Here is a 13,712-nt window from a genome sequence, read left to right as displayed (position 1 = left end):
CATCTTGTAGATATCTATCTATCTATCTATCCTTGTAGGATAGAGGAGAAAAGGATGTATGATTTTCAGAATCTTAAACATTTTTATTTTATGTTCTATAACTTCAAACACTTTTTAGTCTGTCAGCTTCCTTATACCTTATATTTTAAGAATTTTTGGAAACTTTATATCATCCCTATCTTTTTCATTTGTTTGAAACTATATTAGAGAATCACTAATGCTCCATTACTAAGGCATTAACTCAGTATAAGCGTGATGACTAGATATTCTAAACCAACAATTAGGACATGTGGTCTGTCAAATAATTTTTTGGTTTTTATTAACAATGCATCAGAATATTTGAAAGGTATGACTTTTGGAATAGGATAATTTGGCATTAGGATTTCTGGTGATTATCAAGGTGATAACTCAAATTATCTAAACAATTCTCTAGCTCAGAGTTCACACCTTTAGGAGTTCACACCTTTAGACTTCTGAAAAGGAGTTTACACATTTAAAGGCATTTACACCTTTACACAATCTTTAAAAGGAGCAAGTTCATTGGTTGAAGGAGTTCCCACAGGCGCCTGGGAGTTCTCACAGGCCGTTCTCTTTTAGAGGGCAACATTGGATCTGGAGGTCAGTCTATACTGGGAGATTGAGTTTAGATGGCAGAGTGGAAGGAGAGTCTAGACTGGGAAAAGAACAAGACTTCCCAGGAGAACTTCAGGGAAGCTCAAGGAGATTCAGAGTGAGGATTCAGTGGATTTGCAAGTCTAGCAGATTCTCAAGTCTAAAGGAAAAACCTGCTCATGGACTTTCAGGAGATTCACATCTAGGATTGAATTCTGGGAAACCCACAATCCCACACTCTTGGAGGCAGAATCTGATTCCCACACTCTAGGAGATTCAGAGTCAAGATTTCATTCCCAAGTCTACCTTCGTGCTGGCTGGAAGCTTTGGATTCAGAGGGATCTAGAGACTGAAGCTGGCTGGAGACATTCTGACAGGAAAAGATTCAAGACTTTGAAGGACACAATATAGGATCTGGACTTTAACTCCTGCCTGCATTTTGGGATTATTGAACCGAAACTAAAACTAAGGCTGGCTCCAGAAGCTCCCCAAGAAATCTCCTCCCAGAGAACGATTGCAATCTAGAGAAATGGAACATTATAGATAAGAATATAGGCTTGTGTTTAAATGGTGTAACTCTAGAAAATTCTATCTATAACCTTGTGTATAAATACATTCCTATTTTTAAAAATAAGGAATCATCATTTTGGTTCTCAGATCCCACCACAAACTAGTTCCCTCCTCCCTTTCCAGTCTTCTTAAATCTTATTCTTTGACACATACTCTTTGATACAATAACAGGTTTCCTTGGAAAATTGGAGATATTTGGTTGCTGTCCAAGTATAGTTAATATAAATTATGATGGAGCCTTCTTTTGTATGGGTCATTCCAGTGACCAATATAACAGAGTTGTTCTGAGAAGACATTAGTCAGCACCTAAAGCCAAAGTAGATTCTAAATGTGTGTACTTTATGCAGTTCTGCTGGCATTTTAAAACAAATTTGTTAGATTAGAACCTTTTGACTTATTTGACAACTTTGATATGAAAGCTCTTTAAATAGCTAATTTTCTGAACCAAATTCCAGTAAAGCTAGAAAGCCTTTGAACAAGGAGTTAATGATGTCCAGCATCTGCTGACCCACCAAACCAGATTTTAAGAGAATCATTATAACAAGATTGCCTTCTTGGCAATGAACTTTTTTTAGCCATAGTAAATAATAATGACTTCTTAGTAAAAAGCATGAGAAAAATTATGATTTGTTCATTGGTTGAAGGAGGTATGCTTACATGTTGTTATAATTATTATAGATCTAAAGTCAGAAGGAACTACAGAGACTATCTACTCCTTATTTTACAGCTGAGGACTTGCCCAAGATTATGTACAGTTTAGGGTCAAATTTTACATATTTTAAACTGTAAGCAACCAAGGTGTACAGTATTGATCATCTTGTAGGACAGAGGAGAGAAGGATGTATGAGGGTATGCTTACATTGTTGAAATTACAAATCTCTTGAATTTTTATGGGAAGTTTAAAAGTTAAGAGAATTAATGCAATTAAGTAACATTACTTCTTGTTTTTTATTTTTTCCCCTATTAACTTACAGGCAGCCTGGATATTTGGGCCATAACTGTAGAAGAAAGAACAAAGCATGATCAGCAGTTCCATAGTCTCAAGCCAACATCTGGGTTTATTACTGGTAGTTGTATAACTGCTTATATTTTATTTTTGTTTTTTGATGGTATATGTTTGTGAAAAATATTTTTATTCAAATCTCTGGAATATGACACTGTTATTTTGCCTGGTTTTTCTGTCCTGAATTCAAAACACATTTATTCATTGATGTCTATTAGATACCAGTAAGACAAAGATAATGAGCCAAAGAACTTACTACCTAGTTGAGGATAAAATATGCGAATACAAATAACTGATGAAAGGAACAATATGATAAACATCGAATAAGATGAAGTGGAGCATGGGGTTGAAATATGAACAAAAACACATAAATGAGGGATAGCAAAAACATGAAGAATAGCTTATACGTATACTTCAGTGAATTGTATAGAATATTATGAAGTATGGAACACCTTTAGAGAGGTGGTTTGAAGCCAGATTATGGAAGGCCTTAAATGCTGTGACTGAGAATTTATATTTTGTTAAGTAGGCAATGGGAGTCACTTAAATATTTTGAGTAAATGAATGAGAGCAATGAAATCACTGGAATGATGTATTAGAATGGGCATATGCTAATGGAAGAGAGAATAATTGGGAAGCTATACCAGCAGTCCAAAACAGGAAACAATGAGTTTGGTTAATGAGATGAAGAAAGATAAAATCAAATATTATAGACGTAGAATCAGCAGGAGTCAATATCAAATTTCATTTGAGGAAAAGAAAAAGTAAAAATCACTTAGATTTTGAATCCGAAGGATTGGAAAGATAGTCATGTGAGCAACAGAAATAGAGAATAAATGGAACAAGATTTTCAGGGAAGCAAAATTTAACTTTAGACCAACTTTACAAATCTGAATAACTGACCCTTAAATGTGCTATGCTTCTTTTTTCACTATTCCTTGGATGTTCACTTTTCATTTCATGACTGTATGGAATAATCATTTATCCTTTACAAATCTAATTTAATAGTGTCTCCTTCATGAAGTCTTCATTATAACTTCCCCAGACTTTAATATAAACATTTTATTTTGAATTTCTCATATACTTTTTGAATGCACTTATATAACATTGTATAGTTAGACAGTTTTAGTATAGTTTTCTCTATTAGATTGTAAATTTCATGGAAAATAGAAACTATGTTATAGTTAAATTTTATGTTTCTTCAGCATGTATGTTGCACATAAACAATCTTTGCAGAATAAATGAATGAATATTCAGGCAGAGTGACAGGATTAGAACTCTAAGGAGAGATTGGGATGTAGATATAGATCTGAGAGTTGTCTACTTAGCATTGCTAATTGAAATCCTGGTAGAGAAGGCTTGTAAAATGAGAAAAAAAGAGGAACAAGGACAGAGACTTGGAGGCAACCACATCCATACATCTCACCTTCTCCCCCATCTTGAGGAGATTATTCTTTTCTGTGATTTGATTTTGAAACTAGGAATAGAGATGATCTAGTGATTTTAGTCTGTTTTTTTCCTTTGTTTTTTTGTTTGTTTCTATGTTTCACAGTGCTCATTCCTGAGATTTCTTGTAAGCTTATTCTGAAAATATACCAAGTAGAGGGAAGTTGAAGATACATGAGAAAAATTGATGGATAAAGTCTTTTTAGGGAATGAATTTGAAAGAATAGGTAGAAATATCAGCATTGACCCAGAGAAGGGATGTTTCTTAACAATTAAGGAAGTGAGGATAAGTAATGACATTGAGAGTTATAGAGGAGAATTAAGCATATTCATATTAGATGTCTTCTATTTGCTTAGAGGGAGAAGAAAAGAATAAAATAAAAGATCTAAGGAAAAATATTTTCAAATTTTACTTGTGTATAATGTAGTGAGAATCAGTAAAGAATTAAAGGGATTGTAGTTGTTGGAATGACTAATCATTGGGTCAAGATCTGAGTAAGACTGGGAAGTTAAACTGAAGATGACTAATAGCTTCAAAATAACAAGGGAGTAATTAGGGATCTGGATTCATAAGTGCAAAAGCAAGCTTTTGAATATTTCCATCCAAGTTTTTTATCTTGAATAATTATTTGATTATTACTTATAGATATGATGTTATCCCCTAATTGAAATTAGGTAGATAGTACTCTGTTATCCTGCTTAAATTTCCCATCATTGTGCCTTTGTACTTTTGTTCTTTGTATCTTTAACTTATGTTTATAACTTGAATATAGGAGTTGGCTTAATAAGAATGGGACAGATTAATTTAATTATTATAGTTATTCATTCTTCTGGATATATACTTACTTGTTCACTATTCTAAATATAATTATTCATTTTAATGGAAAATTTTGCTTCATCAAAAAATGTTCTATATTTTAATTGTTCAGTATTTAGATTGGGGAAAAAATATTCTCATTTCTGCTTTTCTGTCTCTTTTTCTCTGTTTTATTGATAGTTTTTTTGTTTTTTTATTACCTTCATTCCCTATTTCTATCTATTCCCTGGAGATTCTTCTTTTGGAATAAGGAGTTAAAAATAGTCCAGTGAAATTTCCTAATTGATTTCATTTGTAATTCTATTGTTATTAGTGTTTCAGAGCAATCTTAAATGTTGAAAATAGTTTAAATTCTTTTCCTCAGAACTATTTGTTCATATTTTTTGACTAGCTATTAGGGAATAGCTATTATATTTGTGCTATTTCTCTCCTATATCTTGGGATATTAGATTTTTTATCAAATAAATATGATATAAATATCCCCCAATTGAAAGCTTCCCTATTATCCTTGTTACATCGATGTTCTTGATATAAAATTCTTTAAACTTCATGTAATCAAATGATTTTACCTTTTGTGTTTTCTTTTTTTTCTTTCCACCTTTGAGTGGTTAAGAATTTTCTGTTTAGTCATATTTATGAAAGGTATCTCTGTCTATTCTCTTTTAATTGTTTTGTTATAGATAACATTTGATATTTTAGTTAAGCATCCATTTGGAACTTTTGGGCTGTGTTGCATAAGTTCCTGGTTTGAAGTTATTTTTTGCTAAACTTTTTTAGTTTTTCCATTAATTCCTGTTTATGTGTCAGTGTTTATTTGGAAATAATATTTTTTTTGCAGAGAAGATATATATCATCCCAGTTTTCTCTGGCTCACAAACTCTAAACAAAAGGCAAAAGGAAAACACATTTGTCTTCTTCTTCTCTAAATAGAAATTAAGAGTTATATTTTAATGATGAATTATCTTTAGCATGGAATTAACTAGTAAAACTGTATTAGACAATACTTTTCCAAACTATTTATTGTATGAGTACAGTCATACCTCAGAGGTATTGCAGGCTTAGTTCCATATCATAGCAATAAATCAAACATCACAGCACAGTAAGTTGCACAAATTTCATGACTTCCATCTATATATAAAAATTATGTTTACATTTATACTATAGTCTCTTAAGTGTGCAAGAGTATCATATCTAATAAGCCAATGTATATACACTAATTAAAAATATTGAATTGATTATAAGTGCTAACCATCATCTGAGCATTCATCAAATTATAAATTTTTTTTCTGGTGGAGGGTCTTGCTTCAGTGCTGATGGCTGCCGACTGATTGGGGTGGGGAGAGTTGATGAATATTAGGGTAACTATGCCAATTTCTTAAAATATGACAACAACAAAGTTTGTCTTCACAAAAGATTTCTGTGTGGCATGCAATGCTATTTGATAGCATTTTACCTTCTTTCAAAATCCCCTCAAACTGCCACTTATTTATCAACTGACTTTATATAATATTCTTCAATATTGTGTCTATCTCAAGCCTGAGTAGAGTGGGAAAGATGGGGGAAATGGCTGGTTGGTTGAGGAATCAGACCATATACAACATTTATTGATTTAAGTTCACTATCTTATATGAGGGTAGTTTGTGATACTCCAAAACAATTACAGTAATAACATCAAAGATCATGAATTACAATATAATAATGATAAACAAGCTTGACATATTATGAGAATTACCAAAAAGTGCCCAAGAGATACAGTGGGAGCATTTGAAAAAATGACATTGATAGACTTGCTTGATGACAGAGTTGCCACAAACTTTAAAAGTGTAATAAACAAAACAAAACAAAAAACACTCCACAATATTGCAAAGTGCAATAAAAGGTGACATATGCCTGTATGAAATCAACTTGATTTTTCTTTGGTCTTCTTTTCCCTTACACATTAGAAGAAAATAAGCTCAGTCTTTGTAAAGATTTCAGCATCTTCTTTAAATTTGCGATTGTATTTTGGATAGATTTGCTTTAGTCAGTTTTTGATAACTAATTTATTTTGAAACAGTTTTCCTTTAATTTACAGGTGATCAAGCCAGAAACTTTTTTTTTCAATCTGGGTTACCTCAACCTGTTTTAGCACAGATATGGTAAGTTGAAAATGTATATGTCAAAATATGTGTTCACTTGTTCTTGGTGACATTTATATCATATATTCTATACAAGAATATAGGACAATGCTGGAGAATGAAATCAAGATTCCTAAAATCAAAATTGAGTCAAATATCTTTTGTTTTAAAATTAACTATTAAAACAGGCATTTTTAAGCATAAAGAAACTATGTTGAAAAAATTCTTTATAGGTTGGAGGCAATTTCTTTGGAAAAAAAATTGGCTCATATTGTCTTTTGCAGGAAGGAGTTGTTTTGGAGTGAGTTTTTCAGATAGCTTCAACTTTTTTTGTTAGTATCAAAGTGAAAATCTTTCTAAGAAGTAATCATCTTTCTAGTTATATAGTTCCACGGTAACACAATCTGAACTTAGAAATGGCTTTTCTTTAAGAAGCAATAAGTAGTGTAGTATATATTGGCATGAGCCTAAATTAGGAATCAAGAGACCTGGATTGTGGAGAAATAGTGTGGAATACAGGAAAAAAATACAATCTTGGACATCAGAGGATCAGAACCAGAGCCTCTCTCTAAAGATGCTCATGATGTGTGTGGTCTTGTGAACTCAAGTTCCCTAGATAATGGTATTCTCATAAGTAAGATGAGGTTTGGACTAGATACTTTGAGAGGTTCTTTCTAGCCCTTGTCTGTGAATCTTACCTGTGGTCCTTATTCTGCTTCTGCTACACTGCAGACTAGCTGTATAACGCTGGAAAAGTTATTTACTTCTCTGCCTCTTAGCTTCCTGATTTCTAAAATAAATTAACAAGTTTTTTTCTCTTTCTAAGAGTCATGGATTGTTAGCATTTTTACTACATAAGTTTAGCAAAATTTAACAAAGAACACCATATTTCTTTAATAATTTTGTACAGACATGTTTTGTACAATATGACACTAAGTTCACATACAGATTATAAAATTAAGTATTTTGCCTGAATTCAGAGATAGTTTTCTTCTTTTTATAGTTAAAAGTAGTGCATATAGTTTTACCAGTGCACCAGTGTACATCTCAGAAATCTGAAATATGTTTTGGGGCCAAGAGATTTTCATTATATAATTTATTGCTTTATTCCTTGAACAATACTTTTAAATTTTTGTTGTGGAATTCCAAGCTTATATGGAATTAATGACATTTTAAATTAACATGAAAAACAAAATAATCCAATATTTTCTTATATATCTGCAGATTTGAAATAAATTCATCTACACTTTTTAAAGTTCCCAAGGGTTTTTATATTGTATTTATTTTAAATGCAGAAAATATTGTCAGTTACAATTTGAAACCTCTTCTCTGTTTTGTATTGTGGACAGGTCTTTCCTAACACCAAAGAGTAGCTCAATGGTTTTCCTTAGAAATATAAAAACATTATATTATTTTGACAGAAAAAAAGAAAATGGTTTTGATTTAATATTCATATAGGTACTTGAAATGCTAATCAACTTTTCCCAAATATTTATATTCTCTGAATTTTTCTTTAAAAAAGTTAGGAAAGGAAAAAAAAATTAGTCCTCTTCAGTTGGTATTTGTTCTATTTTGATTTTTTTCAATTTCTAAAAAAACATGGTTGAGTCATTCAATTCTTATATGAATTCCCACATGTCTGTTTCCTAGTCTTTTAAAACTTTTTTTTTTTTTTCCCCAAGCTAATCACATTCCAAGAAGTGGTAGTTGGATGATTAAATACTGGTGATGTTAATCAGTTTAGCCAAGCTTCTTCAGAGCATCAATTCTTGCAGTCCTTGTTTCCTATTATTCTTCTGATGTTCTGGCATGGTCCCCTAGTATCAATCATTGTCTTAATAAAGTCCAGGATGTCTTTTTTTTGTGTGTGCAAAAAGAAAGTAGAAATAACCATGTAGCTAGGTAGCCATCTTTTTTCCTTTTGAAATGTTTATCTTTCTTAATGTTACAAGATAGTGCTAAGTTTTAATTTTTGTTGTTTGTGCTCCTTCCGATTTTGGGAAAACGTTAATCATTGAGGAATTTCACATTTGTAATTCTATTGTCCTGGGTTTTAGACTGAATTTCAAATTTGACTTGTTATGCTAGACTCCTTTTATGCAACAGCATGGATGATATGTTCAGGCACAGAAGGCTAGGCAGGGGTTCTCAAATTATGGCCCCACGGGCCAGATGCGGGTTATGGCAAATGGGCTGAGGGGCAGAGACAGAGTATGAGTTTTTGTTTTTACTGTAGTCTGGCCCTCCAACAGTCTGAGGGACAGTGAACTGGCCCCCTATTTAAAAAGTTTGAGGACCACTGGGCTAGAAAATAAAGAGGAGTTACAGCACTAACTGTGGAAATATTGACTTGTCAGTTAATAATTAGTGTTCCTATGGTGAGGTTTATAGAACCCCACATAGAGTTTATAGAGTTTTTACTAAATTTCTTTCAAAATACATTGTTTATATTTAAGTTCTTTGTAATTCCCAAAGTATGAATTCTTATTAAGTTTTGTTTTTAGTTTAAAAATCTTTTTGAAACATAAGTTTTCAAAAGTTATATATTTTAACATTTTAAAAACACAATTTAATAAAGAAAAGTTAAAAAAATTTTTTTAAAGAGACATTGACAGTACTACAGATTAAATGAGCCATTTTAAGTCAACTAATCAGCTTGAGTTTTATAGTTTTGAAGTTTGGGGTACTATAAAGTTAAGGGATTTGGGGGTTCAGTTTTTAGGGTTTTAAAAAGATTCTTTAAGGTTACAGTTCTCAAAAAGGTTTATGACATTGAATTTCAGGGCACTAGCTGACATGAACAATGATGGGAGAATGGATCAGATAGAGTTTTCTATAGCAATGAAACTTATCAAACTGAAGCTACAAGGTTATCAACTACCTGCTACACTTCCTCCGGTCATGAAACAGCAACCTGTTGCTATTTCTGGTGCACCCACATTTGGTAAGTTTGAAGATGACTTAACTTTTAAGTTTCTTTTATTGTTTAGAAACAAAAATGATACCCCTGTTTTCTTTAGAGTGTAATATGCTAGTTCATGGATATTTTATGTTTTGTGGAAGAAAAATAGATTTATCGTGGATGATGTCACAAGCAATTGAAAATTCATAACAATATAGCAAAAACAGTACTAACAAAGAAAAAGCTTTCATCTTCTTGGTTTCACTTTCACATGTCTATTTCACTGAATTCTTGATATCCATTTGTCACATACTGCCTTTTTACTTCTCATTCTGTAGCCTCTTTAATCCTACTGATAATCAAAATATCACTATTTATCATTGAAGCATTGTAGTAATACTATATTATGTGATTTGTAAGTTTATGGTTGTAGCAATATAATTGCTTTTTTCTTTGTTTTTAAATTTTTATTTATTTTTAACATTCTTTTCATTTTTAAATTTTGAGTTCCAAATTCTCACCCTTCCTCCCATCTACTTCCCCACCTACTGAGAAGGCAAGCAATATAATTAATTATACACATAAATTAATACAAAACATTTTCATATTAGCCATATTTCAACAGAAAAGGAAGAAAATTATAATTTGATTTGCTCTCATTTCAACACTTCTTTCAGAGTCTCTGAGAGTGGATAACATTTCATCATGAATCTTTTGGAATTGCCTTGGACCCCTGTATTAATTAGAGTAATCAAGTCCTTCACAGTTGATAATCATTACAAACATTGCTATTTCAGTGCACAGTGACTTCCAGATTCTTCTCACTTCATTTGGTTTCTGTTCATATAGATCTTGCAATGTTTTTTGTTAAAATACCTCCCTCATCATTTTCCACCACACAATAGTCTTCCATTAAAATCATGTGCCACAACTTGTTCAACTATTTCCCAATTTTTGAGCATCTCCTCATTTCAATTCTTAGCCACCATAAAAAAGAGTTGATATAAGTACTTTAGTCCTTTTCCTTTTATCTCTTTGGGATACAGACTTTATGTAGAGTATTGTTGTTATCAAAGGTAGCCGTAGTTTTATAACTCTTTAGCTCTAGTTCCAAATTATTTTCTAGAATGGTTCCACTAATTCATTATCCTACCAAAAGTTAATATATCTTTTTCTCTCAACCCCCTCTAGCATTTGTCATTTCTGATAGATGTGAGAAAATACCTCAGAGTGGTTTTAATTTTCATTTCTCTAGTTGTGATTTAGAACATTTTTTCATATGACTACAAATCACTTTGATTTCCTTGTCTGAAAACTGCCGATTCATATCCATTGACCATTTCTAAATTGGGGGATGACTTGTTAGTATAAATTTGATTCGGTTCTATACCCAGTGTATTTGAGAAATAAGACCTTTAGCAGAAAAACTAGTGTAAACATTTTTGATATTACTTTATTGTCAATGGTATCTTTTACTAAAATGTAGTTTCCCTGATTAGCTCTTTTAATTTGATGTATTTTTGCTTTTGTTTTGTCTGAGATCATGATTGCTATCCCTGCTTTTTTTTTTTTTTTTTTTTTTTTAAGTTCAATTGAAGTATATACTAGATTTTGCTCTAGCCCTTTAACTTTTGATTGTTTCTTTGTTTCAAATGTGTCTGTTATAAAAATATATGTTGTATACTGGTTTCTAATCCATTCTGTTATCTTGATTCCATTTTATAGGTGAACTCATTCTTTTCACAATCATAATTATGATTTTTTTTATAACTAGTGCACCTTCCCTTAGTCCAACTATATCCCTGTTATCATTTTTTCCTCCCTCCTACCCCTCCTTCTCTTATCACCTTCCTCTATTTCCCTATTGAGTATATTTCATTTTTACATACAGCTGATTATGTATATTCGTTATTCCATCTTTGAACTAATTCCAAAGAGGAATTAATTACTCCTTCATTTTTACTTACTTTATTACTATTCCTTCATTTTCCTTTTTACTGTAAAAGTTCTTCCTTGTGTGCCTCTTTTTTGTGGGAAAATTTTCTATATTCTTCCATTTTCTTCCCTCTTCTCCCTTGTATCCATTTTTCACCCCTTAATTTATTTTGGAGATTTCCTAATGTAATCGACTTATCACCCATGTTTTCTGTCTACATAAACCCCTCTTTCTTGTCCTAACAATGATAAAAGTTCTTAGGAGTTAAACATGTATTATTTTCCCATATATGAATGTGAAAAATTAAACTTTACCAAAACCCCTGCAATTAGTCTTTCATGTTTACCTTTTGGGGATTCTCCTGAGTCTTGAAGAATTAGAATGTCAAATTTTCTAATCAGCTCTGATTTTCAATCAGTAATGCTTAAATGTCCTCAGTTTCATTAAATGTCTTCTTTTGTTGCCCCCATCCCCCTTCCCCAAGGGATCATATTTACTTTTCCTAGTTAGGTTATTCTTGATTGTTTTCCTAGGTCTTTTACCTTCTGGAACATGATATTACAAAACATCTTTTTTTTTTTTTTTTTTTTTTTTTTTTTTTTTGTAATGTAGAAGCTGCTAAATCTTATGTGATCAAGATCACATATTGGGTCTGCAATATTTGAATTGTTTCTTTTTTTCTTTTTGGCTACTCTAATCGATTTCTTTTGACAGAAAAGCTCTGGAATTTGGCTATAATTTTCCTGGGAGTTTTCATGTTAGGCTCTATTTTAGTAGGTAATTAATGAATTTTTTCATTTTTTTATTTTATTCTTTTAATCTAAGATTGTTTTCTTTGCTAATTTCTGGAAATACGATGTCTAAGCTCTTTCTTTGATGAAGACTTTCAAGTATTCCAATAATTCTTAAATTTTCTCTTTATTTTATTTTCCAGGTCAGTAATTTTCCATTTTTCTAATATTTCATATTTTCCTCAATTTTTTTCCTATCCTTTTGACTTATTTTTATTGTTTCTTGATGTCTTGTGGAACCATTAGCTTCCTTTTGTCCAGTTCTGATTTTTAGGGAGTTCTTTTTTGTTTTTGTTTTTTTTTTTTGCTGAGGCAATTAGGGTTAAGTGACTTATCCAGGGTCACACGGCTAGGAAGTGTTAAGTGTCTAAAGTCAGATTTAAACTTAGGTCCTCCTGACTTCAGGGCTGGTGCTTTATCCACTGCACCACCTACCTGTCTCGAAATATTTCTTTGTGAGTCTTTGTATATCATTTTCCATTTGCCCAATTCTTGCTTTTAAAGTTCTTTTCTCTATGAATTTTTTTGTGTCTCTTTTACTATGAGATAGATAGAGAGTGTGTGTGTACCTTTTTTACTATTCTCTTTTTATAATTTTTTGCTTTACTCTCTTAATTTTTTTATTTCCTACACATCTCATTATTTATTATTTCTAGAAATTCTTGTTGTGATTGAGCCCAATTGGTATTTTTCTTTGAGGTTTGCATGTAGCTCTTTTCATATTGGTGTCTTTTTTTTTTTTTTTTTTTTTTTTTTTTTTTCAGTTTTTGTTTTTTGGCTGTTTTCCCATTCTTCTAAATTATGTCTTGGTTTTCCCTGTCACTATAGTAGCTTTTCATGGTCAAGTTCCTTTTCTTCTTGTTTTTGTTTTTGTTTTTGTTTTTTTTTTTTTCCTGTCTTGACTTTGGTCCTTATGTTAAAGTTGGACTCTATTTACTTGGGACTGTGGAGCTCTGTGACCAGAGCCTCTATGCTGGTTTGTGGGTTTGTAATCAAACCCTAGCACTCTTCTCCAACTTGGAAGTTTTACCTAAAACTGACAACAATAGAGTTGACAGGATATATCTCTCTGTCTGTCCAGTTAGAGTATGTGTCTCTATTTGTTTCTCTCTCTCTCTCTCTCTCACACACACACACACACACACACACACACACACACACACACACACACACCCACACACACCCAGTAAATGAGGCTGGATTTCAACTCAAGTTCTCTCGACTACAGGGCTGGTACTCTATCTACTGTGCCATCTAGCTGTTTAACTAGTGCTTTGACCCTCTTGTGTCTCTGGTGTTGAGAGTTCCTGAAGCTGCTGGTGTAGTTGTTTCTGTGTTTTGGGGCTTTGAAGAGCCTTCTATCATAATGTCAGAATCTTTTTGCTAATCTCCTAAGTTTTCAAGGATGAGGGGGGAAAACTGTTTTCTGACTTATTTTTTGGCTCTGCTACTTCAAAATTTGGTTTAAGATATTAATTTTAAATTGTTTGAAGGGGAATGTTAAGAAAGTTCAGCTGG

The 13,712-nt window shown here is 31.9% G+C and overlaps 1 protein-coding gene and 1 long non-coding RNA gene across 4 annotated transcripts in view; one reads left to right on the top strand and one right to left on the bottom strand.

Annotated features, from left to right (window-relative positions):
* The window catches only part of ITSN1 (intersectin 1), a 242,744-nt gene that overhangs the window by 51,737 nt on the left and 177,295 nt on the right, over positions 1-13,712 (top strand). For all 3 annotated transcript variants that reach the window (XM_074300709.1, XM_074300707.1, XM_074300708.1), the window contains exons 3-5: positions 2,157-2,249; positions 6,523-6,586; positions 9,349-9,509. In XM_074300709.1, coding sequence (XP_074156810.1) covers positions 2,157-2,249; positions 6,523-6,586; positions 9,349-9,509 — 318 coding nt within the window. The remainder of the gene's footprint in view (positions 1-2,156; positions 2,250-6,522; positions 6,587-9,348; positions 9,510-13,712) is intronic.
* Positions 1-13,712, bottom strand: part of LOC141561300 (uncharacterized) — a 105,722-nt gene that overhangs the window by 47,676 nt on the left and 44,334 nt on the right. The gene's annotated exons all lie outside the window — the stretch shown is intronic.

Source organism: Sminthopsis crassicaudata, chromosome 3, assembly GCF_048593235.1.
Source record: "Sminthopsis crassicaudata isolate SCR6 chromosome 3, ASM4859323v1, whole genome shotgun sequence".
In the NCBI taxonomy this organism is placed as follows: domain Eukaryota; kingdom Metazoa; phylum Chordata; class Mammalia; order Dasyuromorphia; family Dasyuridae; genus Sminthopsis; species Sminthopsis crassicaudata.
This window is presented reverse-complemented; position numbering and strand designations above follow the sequence as displayed.